The sequence below is a fragment of the Esox lucius genome, chromosome 14 (assembly GCF_011004845.1).
Source record: "Esox lucius isolate fEsoLuc1 chromosome 14, fEsoLuc1.pri, whole genome shotgun sequence".
In the NCBI taxonomy this organism is placed as follows: domain Eukaryota; kingdom Metazoa; phylum Chordata; class Actinopteri; order Esociformes; family Esocidae; genus Esox; species Esox lucius.
The window spans coordinates 12015342-12032487 of record NC_047582.1 but is presented as its reverse complement, the minus strand read 5'-3'; the positions used below and the strand labels follow the sequence as shown (position 1 = coordinate 12032487).

Below are 17146 nucleotides of genomic sequence, written 5' to 3'. Positions count from 1 at the left end.
TTGGGAGATTGACAGACGGATCGTTGCAGCTTCTGCAGTACTGTGGTCGATGTATCGGTCTGTTGTGGTGAAGAAAGAGCTGAGCCGCAAGGCAAGCGCTCTCGATTTACCGGTCAATCTACGTTCCTACTCTCACCTATGGTCATGAGCTTTGGGTCATGACCGAAAGGACAAGATCCCGGATACAGGCGGCTGAAATGAGCTTTCTCCGCAGGCTGGCTGGGCGATCCCTTAGAGATAGGGTGAAAAGCTCGGTCACCCGGGAGGAGCTCAGAGTAGAGCCGCTGCTCCTCCACATCGAGAGGGGTCAGCTGAGGTGGCTTGGGCATCTGTTCCGGATGCCTCCTGAACGCCTTCCCGGGAAGGTGTTCCGGGCCCGTCCCACCGGGAGGAGACCCCGGGGAAGACCTAGGACACGCTGGAGGGACTATGTCTGCCGGCTGGCCTGGGAACGCCTCGGTGTCCCCGCGGAAGAGCTGGAGGAAGTGGCTAGGGAGAGGGAAGTCTGGGCAACTCTGCTTAGACTGCTGCCCCCGCGACCCGGCCCCGGATAAGCGGAAGAAGATGGATGGATGGATAGTTGTAGTGTGCAATGTCAGCATTCATTAGCTTATTACACTCATATGTATCTATAATATTCAATAATTCTACCAAATTGCTGCTAGTTTACATTGCCTTATTGCCATATCTATAATCAATAATAGACTAATACCCAGATTGCTGCTAGTTTACAGTACACTCTTTTAAACTGCTGCTTGTGTGTAGTGTTATGTACAGTGTTGATGTTTTTTTTTTGTCTTTGCTATATTTGTGCTTATATTGTCACGTCCTCCCTCCCTTGAGGTGCCTTGTTTGGTTTCTCCCTGTTGTTGGGGCAACGAATTAGGGGGCGTGGCGTCACTCCTTGGAGTAGAGCTGGTACCAGCTGTTCCCTATTACCTATCATGCACCTGTTCCCGCTTGGCTCATCACCGGCTGTATTTCTGAGGAGCCCTGACGACCTCCTGCCTGCCTGTGACAATTCTGCCGACTCCCTGCCTGTACCTCTGCCGCCAGCTTGTGTATCGACCTCCTGCCCGTCCACAACTACTCTGCCTACTACCTGCCTGTACCTCTGCCGCCAGCCTGTGTACCGACCCCTCTGTTTTCACACGACTACTGTGCACCTGCTCCTGCCCTCGAATATATCCCTCTCCTTCCCCAATCTTCCCCACTCATAATAAACTTGTTTTGTTGCACTTCACTCATCCGGTCTGCATTTTGTTCCTTTCAGTGCTGACCATAGGCGCCGATTTATGTTTTCCTCCGTGGGTGCTCATAGGCGCACGCCATTTATATATGTATATATTTTCGTGGGTGCTCGCTATTTTCCGTGGGTGCTCGAGCCCCGGAGCACCCACGGTATCGCCGCCTATGGTGCTGACATATACACTCACCTAAAGGATTATTAGAAACACCTGTACAATTTCTCATTAATGCAATTATCTAATCAACCAATCACATGGCAGTTGCTTCAATGCATTTAGGCGTGTGGTCCTGGTCAAGACAATCTCCTGAACTCCAAACTGAATGTCAGAATGGGAAAGAAAGGTGATTTAGGCAATTTTGAGCATGGCATGGTTGTTGGTGCCAGACGGGCCGGTCTGAGTATTTCACAATCTGCTCAGTTACTGGGATTTTCACGCACAACCATTTCTAGGGTTTACAAAGAATGGTGTGAAAAGGGAAAAACATCCAGTATGCGGCAGTCCTGTGGGCGAAAATGCCTTGTTGATGCTAGAGGTCAGAGGAGAATGGGCCAACTGATTCAAGCTGATAGAAGAGCAACTTTGACTGAAATAACCACTCGTTACAACCGAGGTATGCGGCAAAGCATTTGTGAAGCCACAACACGCACTACCTTGAGGCGGATGGGCTACAACAGCAGAAGACCCCAGAAGGTACCACTCATCTACACTACAAATAGGAAAAAGAGGCTACAATTTGCACGAGCTCACCAAAATTGGACAGTTGAAGACTGGAAGAATGTTGCCTGGTCTGATGAGTCTCAATTTCTGTTGAGACATTCAGATAGTAGAGTCAGAATTTGGCATAAACAGAATGAGAACATGGATCCATCATGCCTTGTTACCACTGTGCAGGCTGGTGGTGGTGGTGTCATGGTGTGGGGGATGTTTTCTTGGCACACTTTAGGCCCCTTAGTGCACATTGGGCATCGTTTAAATGCCACGGCCTACCTGAGCATTGTTTCTGACCATGGCCATCCCTTTATGACCACCATGTACCCATCCTCTGATGACTACTTCCAGCAGGATAATGCACCATGTCACAAAGCTCGAATCATTTCAAATTGGTTTCTTGAACATGACAATGAGTTCACTGTACTGAAATGGCCCCCACAGTCACCAGATCTCAACCCAATAGAGCATCTTTGGGATGTGGTGGAACGCCCTGGATGTGCATCCCACAAATCTCTATTTAGATTTTTTGCCAATGGGAGGGAGGTGGGGGCAGGATAGAACCACACGGGGATATGGAGTAGAGCGAATTACACCACAGCACTTATATTATTGTGAGGCTGTGAGCAGACAGTGTCAATCAATGCATTTAAGGAAAGTAGCAACAACGGATGTACAAAATCGCAGTCGATTGTCAGATTTTCCTAACAAGCGACCAAACCTTTTAAAACAAGCGAAAACAAAACACAACCTGCGACTTGTGATTATTTCAAGATACTTCAAAATAAAATAAGCCCAAAGTCGCGTATTATAAGTGGACTTGACAACACTGCAGACCAGAATTAATATAATATGAAAGTGATCAGTCTTTTTTTCTTTACCGGAAGGCAAGAAAGCTAGCTACAACTTCTAGTAGACACTTCAGAGAAGACTAAGGTCTGTCATTTGTAATACAAATAAAAATACATTATAATGTAATTCAACAAAATAATGAGGTGGCCAATAATTGGGCACAGTCTCCGATAATAGGGGGTCGTATATTTTAGAGACAACACTAACGAACAAGTGAAAATAAGAATTTCCCATTAATGACATGCTATGTCACTAATAATCATCAGGAACACAGTTGCAAAACTGTGCGTGTTTCACAGTTTCATGTTTGTTTGGGTTTGAAGTAAACAAATTGCAATCTATTCTGTTCAGAGGAAGGGAGATCCGGTTGTTAATTGTCCATTTTTTTTTTTACTCATGATCAAATGTTGAATGACTTTATTCAGAGATGAATGGGCTAATGACTAAATCTGTTTTTGAAATGTTTCAGAATGATTCAAAGAAATCTCACTTAGAAACAGAATATAATGTATGTAAGTGTTAATTTAAATAATAGTTGACAAGAGTATTTTGGCTACATAGTACAGCCCTTTTTGTGCCTTTTGTTGGTGTTGGTTGGATGAGGACAGAGTGTATTTTAATTTCTTTATTTAGAATTTAAGTTATATTATATCAATGTCTAACACAAACTATGGGACAGGTATACTTTTAGCCAACCCTGACTAAAATAACCGTATTTTGATAGATTTTACACCCGTTGTTACTCTAAAATACATGATGAAAAGACATTTTGAGTAGTATGCCCAGACCCCCCAAAACGAGGTTTAGCCCCCCCATCCATGACTTTCTAGTGACGTCCCTGCTAGGAACATAATGTGTTTGTGCATTGCACAATTTTGTACTATATTAAGTACTATATTTACGCTACGTTTCCACCCCTTCAATCTTATAGGCTGCCATCTGTACAATATAAAAATGGAACCAATACCAAAAACGCTCGTTTTGAACCTTTACACGGTCCGCGTTTCTTTACTACGTATTTCAGAGGGGCTGGAAAGTTTTGTTGAGCTGGGAAGGTTTCCAACAGTGGGGCTAATTTTACAACGCAGAACGGTTCGTCTAGACACATTTATTCATGGGACCCTACTTCCTGACACATACCCAGACACGCACTATCACGTCCACATAGGCGCTCTACACACAATTTATGCGCTGAACTGTGAATTTTAGTATTAGTCTAGTAGCCTAATGCACATTATAAATGATTATTGTATTATCAGACATAGATAAAATGGGAGATATGGAGGACAATACTAGGGGGCAGACAATTATGATCCCATTTTAAGATCAAATATAGATTATAATGCTGCACAACGCCTTAAATTATCTGTAGACTGAGAAATAAAAACTTCCTAGCTTTTCTATAGATTGTTTTTATTTTGACATGGGTATTTGAAAGGTATTGTGATAAAGTAATCCCATCCTTTAACAGAGCTCCAACCAGTCTTTGTGCATATATTTAAGAGAAATTGTGTAAAATATTTTTTCATGTATGAATGTCTTTAGGTTGCTGTATGTTCTGTCGATCTAGAATCGTACTCCCTCTTTTCAAAATAGTCTTAAAGCTAAAGCCAGGGATTCTTGAAAATCTGAACAATTTTGTAGGCCACATACGCGAATAAGCGACATCAATACAGCCGATGCACAGTCGATATCGCCTGGGCTAGCCCACTGAACCATTTCCAGGTCTATGTATACAGCCTATTTTAATAGACCAAGTATCAGTTAATTTTCTTGATTGTCCGTTTTTTATTGTTAGAAATTTTGTAGGTTACATTTTCTCAGGACAAGGCAAATAAACTACAACTAACCATTTCTTTCCGATAAACCATCATTGAGACTTTAAGCTTTTAGTCAGACTAATCTGTTTAAGTGAATGGATCCAATTAATATTTTTCTGTAAATAAAAACTGAAAGGAAAAGGGTTTTGAACAGGTGTTGAACGTCCGCATCTTTCGCCAAGCGTTTCCATTGGTTTTGGGGGAGTTCCATGTTCGGCTAACATCTTTAATCAGAACCAATAGTCGCCTCATGATCAACGATTGTGACGTTCAGAATCCAAATGAAAATAAATACACTGGTGCGGTGATTCGAGCCCATTATCGATATGGATTGCAACGAAGAACTACTGGAGATTGGTGCCCCTTGGCCCACCGTGAAATCAATGCCTAACACTGGAATTGTTTTCTTCTTACAATATGCGTTTTTTTACTTTACCGGCCTTCTTTCCGGGCTAAAGGATGTAAGTAGTCTACAAAAGACGTTTATTTAAACATGAAGGAATCCATGAATCTGCAGGCTATAATTTGTGATCGTAGTTTGCTATTCTGTGAAGGGATCAATGGGTTAGCCACTTAGCCAGGCAAACTAAGTGAAAGAATCCTTTTGGAATATATCATTTTAAAGATAGATAGTACAGGTGGCACTCTATTCCCTGTTTGTGCTCAGGTTGAGAATAATGTAGCATGCCTAGTTAATTACCTACTGTAGGGTCAGTGGTTCCATTTGATATGCATTTATCTACATTGGGATGGATGGTGCCTCCTCATTGACTGACAGCAATCTCCTTTGAGTCATCCAATCTGATGTGAATTGGTGTTGTAATGTTTATGTGTTTGTTTGTCCAGTGTCTTTTCACTCTACCTGTCGGCTTACAATGGCAGCCTTGTGCATGCAACGGAGTTCAATGGGAGCTCATTATGGCAGTGGCTTCAGTGTTGGCATTAATGAGGATCGTCCAGGTGGTAGTATTTTAACATGTTACAATTTTCACCCTTGATTCAAAATCTTAATGATTTAGTTTGATTCAGGAAAAGCCCTAGCAAATATTTTCCGTAATGTAACGATGCAATCCTTGTTTTAACATTGTTTCCATTGCCTTATTGTATTACAGACAAAGAGTAGGAGATACCTATGTAAGTTATTTTTAACTATTTACCTGAAATATGAAGACAGGTGCATTTGTATATTCCATAAGCCAATACTTATTTCATACTGTGACCAAGTGACTGAGAAAGACATGGCTGATAGAATATCCCAGCTGTTCGAGGAGAAGTGTAACACCCTGGAAGAGTTGTCTGATATGAAACGACTGGTACGTTTTAGAACCTATCCAAGTTAGACCTGGGACATTCTGAATATATCACCTTCTGTCATGATCCCACTGTATGTTTTCAATCTCTTTGTGTTCAGTTAGGAGAATGCGAAACAAGGGCTGAAATGCAGTTAGCGAACCTTCAGTCATCACAGCAGGAATGTCAGGAACTGAAGGTTAGCACTCAGATTCTGCTGTAGTCCTTTTAGGTGGCACCAATGCACTGTATACCGCATGGCTAAAATACCACAGCTAATACACTGACATTAACTATAGCAAATAATAATGATTTTGGTCTAATAATAGACCCATAGTGTTAACATTACATTTCCTCTGCCAACAGATGAGATTGAAAAACACTGAGAATGACCGTGGTGCTGTCAAGGAACATTACTCTGGGGATGCCATAGACACTAGTGTTACCAACACTAAACCCACTAGTGAGTCTCCCAACCACAGTTTAAAGACCAAATAGGCCTGTATGTCAGAATTAGAAGCAGAGGCTAGGAGCATGTTAGGATATCCTCAACGAAATGTATTGATAAGTCAATCAAATCATGACCTTTGTTGCAGATGTGAAGAATGAAGAAAAAATCAAACAGGGCAATAAGAGGTGGAATGCAGTCTTAGTAAGTTAGTGTTGAGACAGTGATTCTTAGGATGCATTTACAAAGGTATTTAGGGCAGTTATTCAGTAAATAGCACAAAACTGTAAATTGTATATTTTACAATGGATGTGTTGTTTGCTGGCTTTTGCAGTTCCTTAAAAATGCTTTTCTACAGATCAGATCAAAACGTCTGAAAGAGAAGAACAGTGTTTTAAATTGTAAACTCCAGGAAGCCAACCAAACGTATGAGCAGACCCTTACAAAACTGTAAGTGGATAATATTATGTGATGGGATCTTGATGATGTTAGGATAATTGTTATAATTCACATCCTTCTCATGAGAGAAATGAGGCAATATGCAGTTTTACATTGTTAGGTTTTGTGGTGGTGTTTAATAATGTGACTATATAAGTGTAAAAGCAATTGAAACTTTTGACGGCTCTACTTTGAATTGACTGCTTAAAGAATTCCTAAATTGGTAATAAACAAATTGAAAGAGCACCCAGTGTCTGCCCTATCGGTCTAGTCAAAGACTTCCCCTGTGGGAGACCCATGATCTAATCCTGCTGGATAGAAAAGGACACTGCAAACTTAGAATATCAAATTGGAAATTCTGGGAAACTAAAAGTCAGGTAAAAAATACTTGCAAAACAAATATATATATATATATATATATATATATATATATATATATATATATATATATATATATATATATATATATATATATATATATATATATATATATATATATATATATATATATATATATATATATATATTCACATGTGAGGAATTATTTTTTACACATTATTTGTTTCAACAGTTTGTATATGTGTGTTAGGGAGGATGTGTAAAATTGTGTTTGTCACAGCTCTGAAGACCTGGAGAAGATGGAGGAGCACCTTCAATCTCAACAACTAAAGACCTGTGCTGCTGAACATGCCCTGGCTGTCGAGAAGCAGGAGGGGAAGATACTCCGCCAGATGTGAGTACAACAGCCAGTTAATTCCACTGAAATGACATTGCTGCACTCTAGCATAGGGGTGATGGTTTTGACTTTGAATGACATATGCTTAAGCGGCTACAGCGTGAATGTGAGAAAACATTAACCCTGGAGCAAGTGTTACTTCATTTATAACATCCCTTTTCTCCTGTGTAGTTGAGTACTGAGTTAGGATCTGTTCTCATACAGATGTTGAAGATAGTCATCTAAGTACTGTGATTTGCTAGGATATTTGAACTGACCAACCCGGACAAGGACATCTCCTGGAACAAGAAGCCCTATGTGGCCCAAACCTCCCCCGTGAATACCTTCAAGGCCGTGCCCTCCCAGGATCTGTTTGGTATGAACGTGTCTTTGACAGTAAATCTTCAAATTAATATATTGTTGTTACAGACCAAGTAACGAAAGTTGCTTCGCTACCCTCTATTTTTTAATGCCTTCAGGCCGACCAACCAAAACCATGAACGCCTCCAACCACAAGCAAGACCTGACTGAGGTGTTAGCAAAAGCCACCGATCTAACCTCCTCAGCGAACAAAACACCTGCCACAATGACGAATGAGAAAACAACATTGAAGAATGAGAAAAGTACAGGACAAGACCCAGGATCTCAGTGCTTTTCCAAGCCTGCCACCCATCAGGACCGTAAGAGCACGTCTGTCTTTGGCACTTGCTCTCCTGCAACATCATGTCTGTAGATCTCACTGTTGTCTTTGTCTGAACCCTGCAGGCCGACGGCGGTACTGCTTCCCGTTCAGGAAGTGGTTCCGGGTGAGCAAGTTTTTCCCGCAGTCTTCAAGCAAAGATCCCGTGGTCAATGTCTGTCCTCCTGGAACTCCTGAGGCGCTCCACCTTGTTGTCGACTCGCCTTAGTGGTTCTCTCTCGTGCCCTTTTATAGACAGCTGATGACATCCTGCAGCTGGAACATCGGACTGATTCCATTTAATATAATATGAATCCTCTCAAATCATGATGTTCTTCTGTCTCCTTTTTTCAAATGAGTATAGTCTTGTGGGAAATGACCCATCCTTACTTCTTCAGACTGCAATCTTTAATACTAACATGTCGTGATGCCCATTATGACCAGGCTGATACGTTGGCCTAGCTAACTCTAGTCGCACACAGAATAATAACATTGCGCCTGTACAAATTGAGTCCCAGACCAGTAGGGAAGAGGGGCCCCAAAATCAAATGTTGCTTAGGGTCTCCAAAAGGCTAGCGCTGACCCTGGTTATATGCTCCCTGCACTAAAGCGATTTGATAGAGCTTTGTGAATTAACACTTTCTGTGTAACAAAAAATCACAGCTGTTACACAAAATTGGGGAGCCCTAATTGATTGTGGTATATGTCATATACATTTCATGTGACTACGGTAATTCTGTCTTTTCTAGCATATTCTGCACAAGCCAAAGAGCTTTCTTTAAAACCTGCTGCACTCGCGGTAGCTGCATGACCCTGCACTCCCGGACTGAGAGGGTTACTTGGATAGACAGTCCAACAATTACTTCCAGCGTTAATGAACTTACACAAATCTTTGATATTCGTCATTATTCCCATTTAATGTTAAACAAAGACGGTTAGCTACTCATTATCCCTAAAATGCTATGCAAATGGGAAAGATGGATTAATAACCAATTTAATACCACAGGTCATCCGCAATGTTGCTGTTCACAAGATATATACTACAATGCATACTAGGAACCAGGGACGTGGCTAGGCCTATTTTAGGAGGCCTTTCAGAATCTATACATAAAGAATTTTAGTGAACTTAGAGTGACAAGTAGATTACTTTTTTTTTCTGCTCAATCTATAGGAAGACAGTTGGCCATCAGAATTATTGTAAAAAATATATATTTTAGTTATGACTTGGAAAAGTAAAAATATACAAAATCTTAACATATCTAATACATCAGTGGTGTTTATGTAAGAAGAAAATGCGTCTTTTAAATCGTGACAAGGAAAATGTTCATTCTTTAAATTGTAAAAATAGTAATCATATGAAATACTGCCAAACAAGGTTTTCTTCCATAATTTATTGGAAAAAAACTCATAAGGAACATTTAACCTGACACACAAATACTGTAGAAATGTGGCATGTCTGTCTGTCAGTTTGGCCATCAGTCTTATATCAAAACAAGGACAGTCATGTGAAGTTATGCCATCACTTTGACAAGAAACTTTATCTGTCTTGGTTACATTTAGTGTTCTATGCCAAGAAATTGGCTTAGAATTGGGTTAGAATTAAGTTGAGGTTATTAAGCTTAAGGTAGATTAGATTTAGGTAAAATAGGTATTTTCACTAAATTGTGTGTCTGTGTAAAGCTGTACTGCTGGTTAAATTCACTCCATGATATAATCTTTGTAAATGCAGCAGCAGCAGAAAAGCCTACAGAAGAATCATTTCTCAGCACTTTGGTTTGATGACCATGACATCCTATTTTAATATTACTTACCAGACTGGACATCCAGTCATTCTTAACCTCAAGTTTGACTGAGTCAGTGGCCTGGGTTATTGAAATGTTGTCCCCATTGACCCTGTCAGAAACCAGCGTAGTGTTGTCTACTTTTACTTTGTCAGTGTCCGGGGTTGTTAAGGTGCTGTCGTTCACTCAATGATCACGGTTTTAGTGGTGTTGTCGTCCATTTTGACTTGGTCAGCCCTCAGTGTTGTAGTGGTGTTGTGTACTTTCACTGTGTCAGTGTCCATGGTTGTTAAGATGTTGTCATTTACTTTGGCTAGATCAGTGACCAGGCATCTCGTGATGTTGTCCATACTGACAAGGTCAGCATCCAGGGATCTAGTGTTGTTGTCCACTTTGTTATCGGTAGTTGTCAAGGGGTTTGCAATGTCTGGCGGTGACGGGACAACGCTCCTCCAACACTCAGACAGGATTAGGGACACATTTGTCAGAGATTGACAGGGGATTGACTGAAAGCAAAAGGGACACACTTCCATTTTTGGCAACATTGCAGATTAACTTTTAATTAAAATAGACAACAGTACAACATTACTAGATAACTAAATTAGTGGAATTTCATGAAACAGAATTGTAATCATTGCTTAACCCACTAATTTCTGAATGTTTATCATGGTCTGACAGGAAAATCTCCAGAACAAAGCCTAGAGGTGTCATGGAGGGGGCCGGAACAAAGCCTAGAGGTGGCCGGAACAAAGCCTAGAGGTGGCCGGAACAAAGCCTAGAGGTGGCCGGAACAAAGCCTAGAGGTGGCCGGAACAAAGCCTAGAGGTGGCCAGAACAAAGCCTAGAGGTGGCCAGAACAAAGCCTAGAGGTGGCATGGAGGGGGCCGGAACGAAACCTAGAGGTTGTATGGAGGGAGCCAGGACAAAGCCTAGTGGTGGCATGGAGGTTGCTGGGGCAAATCCTGGATGTGGCTTGTAGGGTGACAGGGCAAGTCCTGGTGGTGGCATACAGAGAGATCATCAGTCTCAACAACCAATTATGAAACTGTCTAGTTGTAAAACATTAGTCATGAAGTTAGATTGCAGTGAGAAGTGTCTTTACCTTCAAATCCTGAAGCTGTTGTCCCTTCATCCACTCCATCCTTCAGATTCACCAGCTGCTTGACCACACGGTGAACCAGGTGACTGGTTAACATGGCGGCCCTTTATGTTGTTGCACACTGAAGTGCCCACTGTGAGCCGTAACGGAGAAGATGGGTATGGACTTTCATCACCATTTTCAAGATCTGTTCAAAGCCCAGATGCCAGGTGACCTTGCTCTCGTGCATCATGACTTGGACCCCACACAGTGAAACCTGGTGGATTATGTCCTCTCAGGGGCCAGTCATGATGTTTCCATTTAGGTGTCCTTCAAAAACTGTGTTTATGATCAGACTTATGATGGTCTTCACTAGGGATGGGCACGGATAGTATAGAATACCCAAAATGTATTTAGTATTTGATTACTTGTATGTGAATTCAATTAACCTTGAATATTTTTCTAAATACTTTTAAAAATCCTATCAAAATTTTTTACATATGACGATATACCATGACATTTCAAAAAAAGTATACAGTTTTAAGTCGTTTTTATAACATGCACTCTTTCACACATGTTTGTTATTTACGTTCCTCAATCAAAGCCGTAGTAGTGTGGTTGGGCCCAGTCAGTCAGAATGACGCAATATACATTTCTTCGCCTACTGTTAGCAAGTGGATGAAAGTCAACTAATTCAAGGGAAGAATTCATTAAAATGAATTAATGTTACCCCCGGAAAAAATATTTGGCCACAAAACGCTATGTAAAGTTCACCTGTGGAATAGAAAGGCAGTTGAGATTGCAGAAAACGGTAAGTTAAGCAAATGGCCCAAACTAGCTTCTCTAGACTCTTCCATCCAACTATCTCAATGTTGTGTGTTGATTTAAGAGTGTCTTCTAGTTCTGTAGTTTAGCGTGTCAACCACATGGCTTCCTCCAAGAACACAGTTGCTTTTTAGTCAATCGGTCATTGAACCGATGTTACATGAGAACAAAACCCTGTCCTTCGCACTTTATGTAGTAGCACTCATGTGGTATTGGTAGTTTTTAAAAACATGTATTTCGGTTGACCGAATACTATTCGAATAACAACACATACTATTCGGATAGTAAAATATGGTCCAATGCACATCCCTAGTCTTCTCTGAGGAGATCACCAGCTGCTTAGGGCCATTTGGACGAACCTCAATCATCTTAGTCACTGATAGCCTGCAGAGCTCAATGGAATGTAATCAGGTGGAGCTTCAAACAGCCTCTGATCTTTGGTGCTCACAGCTCCAAAGATAATGCTGACTAAGATGGGACTTTTGATGAAAACGGCCCTCCTTAGTGATTCTGGGCTACTTACGCACAGAATTCATAGATGAAGTGAGTGGACCATCCTGTCACCAGTGGACTGGGAGTAAGAAACTGGAGGGTTAGGAAGGGCCTTCAGAGTGCTGAAGAGTTTCTCCACCGTTGGCACAATGGTGATAACCATGTCACTCAGGGTCATGGAGGGCTGGTCACAGGGGCCTTCCACCAGGCAGGGACACAGGGCCAGGGGCAGCCTGGAAACAACCAGTCCACCGCCGCTTTAGAGGGACAGCAAAACGTGGGGCAGGTCTGGAAGGTCAGCCTCTGGGAAATGCTCCACAAAGCTCTTAAGGACCTCATTGAAGACCTCAGGTTTTCTAAAATATACATGCCAGACAGACCAACACACACTACTAAATAAACCGTAAGATCCTGCCCAAGTCATTTCATACAGCATTAGAGGATCATAGAATACTGAGTGGAATAATCCATAGACAACTGTTAAATAATGAATGGGACTCACAGGTAAGATGGGTCATTAGAAGAATCAAGAGATTCAGTCAGCTGAGTGAAGTTTGTAGTCAACTCAGTGAAAGCCTGACGTTCAAGTACCCGCATTCTGATGTCCACCTCCCAGGTCTGTTACAGGAAACAGAAGGGCTGTGAATGCCAGTGGCATTTAGATGATAATATATGGTGTCCATGAACTGATCTACAATGATGCAATTGTTTATTAGATGAAGCAGTTGACATATTGTATGCTATCTCCACTTACACTCTAGGTATTGTACTTATTTGTAATCTCTTGTCAGGTCCACTATCCTGTTCCCTTTCTCTGCTTGTTTTTTGATCCTTCAAATCAAACACAGAGCAACTCAGCTTCCTTGACGCTTTTCTATCCCTTTCAATAATCTCAAATAGACTTCCAGCGGAGCCTTTGACAGTGATCAGAGATGCTAGAGAGTCTATTGTTACTCACGGCTCCTGGGACTTTTTCTCAACAAGCCAGTCACTCGTGTCCTCCACGATGATGTGGGGAGGAACAGAGCTCTGGAAACCTTGGCTCTGGAGAACCAGAAACTGCGTCAGCAGATCTTTCAGCAAGACAAATCATGTAGCCAATGTGGGTGTTAAGTGGATTTGACCGTTTCTTTGTAATAGGCAAATTCAGTTAAGCATTCAGTTAAGATTTTTGTATACCGCACACAATTTAGGATTACAATTGAAATAAGATAATAGCTTCACTTATTGGTGCAGATCCAAAAAGGCACCCTGTATGATGTAAATATCCATTATTATTTTAGGGGGGGAAAATGACTTAACACAAAATAAGACGAGTGCTGTAACTGTAATTCTTATTGGCGCAAACTAATCCCCCTAGCAATCTGTACTACATTCTTTAGGAATCAAACATTCGATCTCCACAGAAAATTATTGCGAAAAAACAGTTTGCTTGTTGCGCTTACCAGGGCCCGCCCAGGACGTTCTGGCGCCCAAGGCAAGACTTGATTTTGTATGCATCAAAATCAAGTCTTTCGCTGGCATTTTAGAGCTCGTTAGATTTCCCTTTTGCCCTTTTCTTTAACAAAGGGAATGTGATATCCTCACTCAATTCGAGCCCTGGTTTTAATCAAACACACCAAGCCCTTACCAGGCACGAGGTATTTAATCAGTGCATCAGAAAGTGGAGTGTTTGGCTATACCAACATCTATGGATAGCATACTTGTGGGGAATAGGAATATGCTCCTATTATGTATGTGATTCTATGATTACTCTGAAAAGATTTGGGGGGGGCATAAAGAGAGAGAGAGCATGAGGATTCCAACAGGGCAGGGAGAGCAGGTGACATGGAGGTGAGTGAGAAAAGGAGCAAATATAGATGACCAATCTGATATCGCCATGTTGGTGTAGTTCCTACGACATCATACTTAATGTTGGCACAGCTGCGGTTAGGTTTAGGCACAGGTACCAATGTTAGGTTTACGCACAAGTTTACACATAGCCTATAGGCGTCTGCCAAATCTTGCCTAACGGTGCATTCACACTATTCTCGATGGGAGCGATGGCTGAAGTCATTTCATTGAAAGGAAGCGTGTCGAGCAAGTGGCTTGTGTGGAATGTGTGGAATTTGTGGGAGGCGAAGAAAAAGTTCCGATTTCCCATCCATCCATCCATCATCTTCCGCTTATCCGGGGCCGGGTCGCGGGGGGCAGCAGTCTAAGCAGGGATGCCCAGACTTCCCTCTCCCCAGACACTTCCTCTAGCTCTTCCGGGGGGACACCGAGGCGTTCCCAGGCCAGCCGGGAGACATAGTCCCTCCAGCGTGTCCTAGGTCTTCCCCGGGGTCTCCTCCCGGTGGGACGGGACCGGAACACCTTCCCAGGAAGGCGTTCCGGAGGCATCCGAAACAGATGCCCAAGCCACCTCAGCTGACCCCTCTCGATGTGGAGGAGCAGCGGCTCTACTCCAAGCTCCTCCCGGGTGACTGAGCTTCTCACCCTATCTCTAAGGGATCGCCCAGCCACCCTGCGGAGAAAGCTCATTTCAGAGCTAAGTTAGTGTATTTTAAGATATTGACCCCCTTTCTGTGGGGTTTGCATGTGCTCCCATGGTGACATGGGTATCCTCCATAAAGGACCCCATAAAACATGCAGAACGCTCTCCTGTGCTGTCCCTGACCACGACTTGACAACTACATGGAACTGGTCCCTGAGCGCCGATAGAAGAGGAGGCTGCTCACTGCTCCCGGCTTCCCCCGGAGGAAGGACAGCCCGGATGGGATAAACGCAGTGGCGATTTTAGACACGTTTTAGGGGTGCTCAAGCACACCTACATTTCATCTCAGCACCCCTAAAAATAATAATAAAACTCTAATAATTAGAATGATTATTCATTCTTATTATATTCTGAACAGAACCGGTGACAAAGGGCAGCCCTGCCGGGGTCCAACATGCACTGGGAACAAGTCTGACTTACTGCCGGCAATGCGGACCAAGCTCCTGCTTCGGTTGTACAGGGACCTGACAGCCCTTAGCAAAGGACCCAGGACCCCATATTCCCCAAGCACCCTCCACAAGATGCCGCGAGGGACACAGTCGAATGCCTTCTCCAAATCCACAAAACACATGTGGATTGGTTGGGCAAACTCCCATGAACCCTCCAACACCCCGTAGAGGGTATAGAGCTGGTCCAGTGTTCCACGCCCCGGACGAAAACCACACTGTTCCTCCTGAATCCGAGGTTCTACTATCGGCCGTATTCTCCTCTCCAGAACCCTGGCATAGACTTTCCCGGGGATGCTGAGAAGTGTGATCCCCCTATAGTTGGAACACACCCTCCGGTCCCCCTTCTTAAAAAGAGGGACCACCACCCGGTCTCCCATCCCAGAGGCACTGTCCCCGACCGCCACGCGATGTTGCACAGGCGTGTCAACCAAGACAGCCCCACAACATCCAGAGACTTGAGGTACTCAGGGCGGATCTCATCCACCCCCGGTGCCTTGCCACCGAGGAGTTTCTTGACCACCTCAGTGACTTCAGCCCGGGTGATGAACGAGTCCACCTCTGAGCCCTCATCCTCTGCTTCCTCAATGGAAGAAGTGACAGCGGGATTGAGGAGATCCTCGAAGTACTCCTTCCACCGCCCGACGACATCCTCAGTTGAGGTCAACAGCTGCCCACCTCTACTGTAAACAGCGTTGGAAGGGCACTGTTTCCCTCTCCTGAGGTGCCGGTTTGCCAGAATCTCTTTTTATGGACAGAATTTCTAGGCGCAGCCAGGGGCCGGAGGGTGTCAGGTTTGGGGACCACACAATTTCGTCTCTGCTCTTTGCAGATGATGTTGTCGTGTTGGCCCCTTCTAACCAGGACCTTCAGCATGCACTGGGACGGTTTGCAGCCGAGTGTGAAGCGGTGGGGATGAAAATCAGTACCTCCAAATCCGAGGCCATGGTCCTCAGTTGGAAAAGGGTGGCTTGCCCACTTCAGGTTGGTGGAGAGTGCCTGCCTCAAGTGGAGGAGTTTAAGTATCTAGGGGTCTTGTTCACGAGTGAGGGAAGGATGGAACGGGAGATTGACAGACGGATCGGTGCAGCTTCTGCAGTAATGCAGTCGATGTATCGGTCTGTCGTGGTGAAGAAAGAGCTGAGCCGCAAGGCGAAGGTCTCGATTTACCAGTCAATCTATGTTCCTACTCTCACCTATGGTCATGAGCTTTGGGTCATGACCGAAAGGACAAGATCTCCTCCACATCGAGAGGGGTCAGCTGAGGTGGCTTGGGCATCTTTTTCGGATGCCTCCGGAACGCCTTCCTGGGAAGGTGTTCCGGTCCCGTCCCACCGGGAGGAGACCCCGGGGAAGACCTAGGACACGCTGGAGGGACTATGTCTCCCGGCTGGCCTGGGAACGCCTCGGTGTCCCCCCGGAAGAGCTAGAGGAAGTGTCTGGGGAGAGGGAAGTCTGGGCATCCCTGCTTAGACTGCTGCCCCCGCGACCCGGCCCCGGATAAGCGGAAGAAGATAGATGGATGGATGGATTATATTCTGAAATCATTTTTAGTGCTCTATCATTAGAGTTAGCACATGTGTCCATTACAGGTTGAAAGGGCTTTGAAGAGGTTTAATGTCCTATGTCGCCATTCACCTTTAACGTTGGTAGTCCGCCAGTAAAACCAAGAAGGAGAAGAAGTAGGTAGTTCATTTCATGGCGCAGATGAAGAACACAAGTTGAAGCCTAAGCAAATAAAATTGATGATTGATGATTGACTGATTCCTGAAACGTGTTGTGTCGGTG

At 43.6% G+C, this 17146-nt stretch overlaps 1 protein-coding gene across 2 annotated transcripts; it reads left to right on the top strand.

Moving 5' to 3' along the window:
* The first annotated feature begins 4801 nt into the window (after window positions 1-4801).
* On the top strand, window positions 4802-8484 carry LOC114840878. Of its 2 annotated transcripts, none has more exons than XM_029125267.2 (12): window positions 4802-5091; window positions 5477-5590; window positions 5743-5764; window positions 5855-5943; window positions 6042-6119; window positions 6287-6383; window positions 6517-6572; window positions 6727-6818; window positions 7426-7539; window positions 7785-7897; window positions 8001-8201; window positions 8287-8484. In XM_029125267.2, the coding sequence occupies exons 1-12, from the start codon at window positions 4957-4959 to the stop codon at window positions 8427-8429; spliced, it is 1254 nt and encodes a 417-aa protein (XP_028981100.2). In that variant the 5' UTR covers window positions 4802-4956; the 3' UTR covers window positions 8430-8484. The 2 variants fall into 2 exon arrangements, with proteins under 2 accessions (XP_028981100.2, XP_028981099.2); XM_029125266.2 differs by having other exon boundaries at window positions 5477-5593.
* Window positions 8485-17146: the final 8662 nt, after the last annotated feature.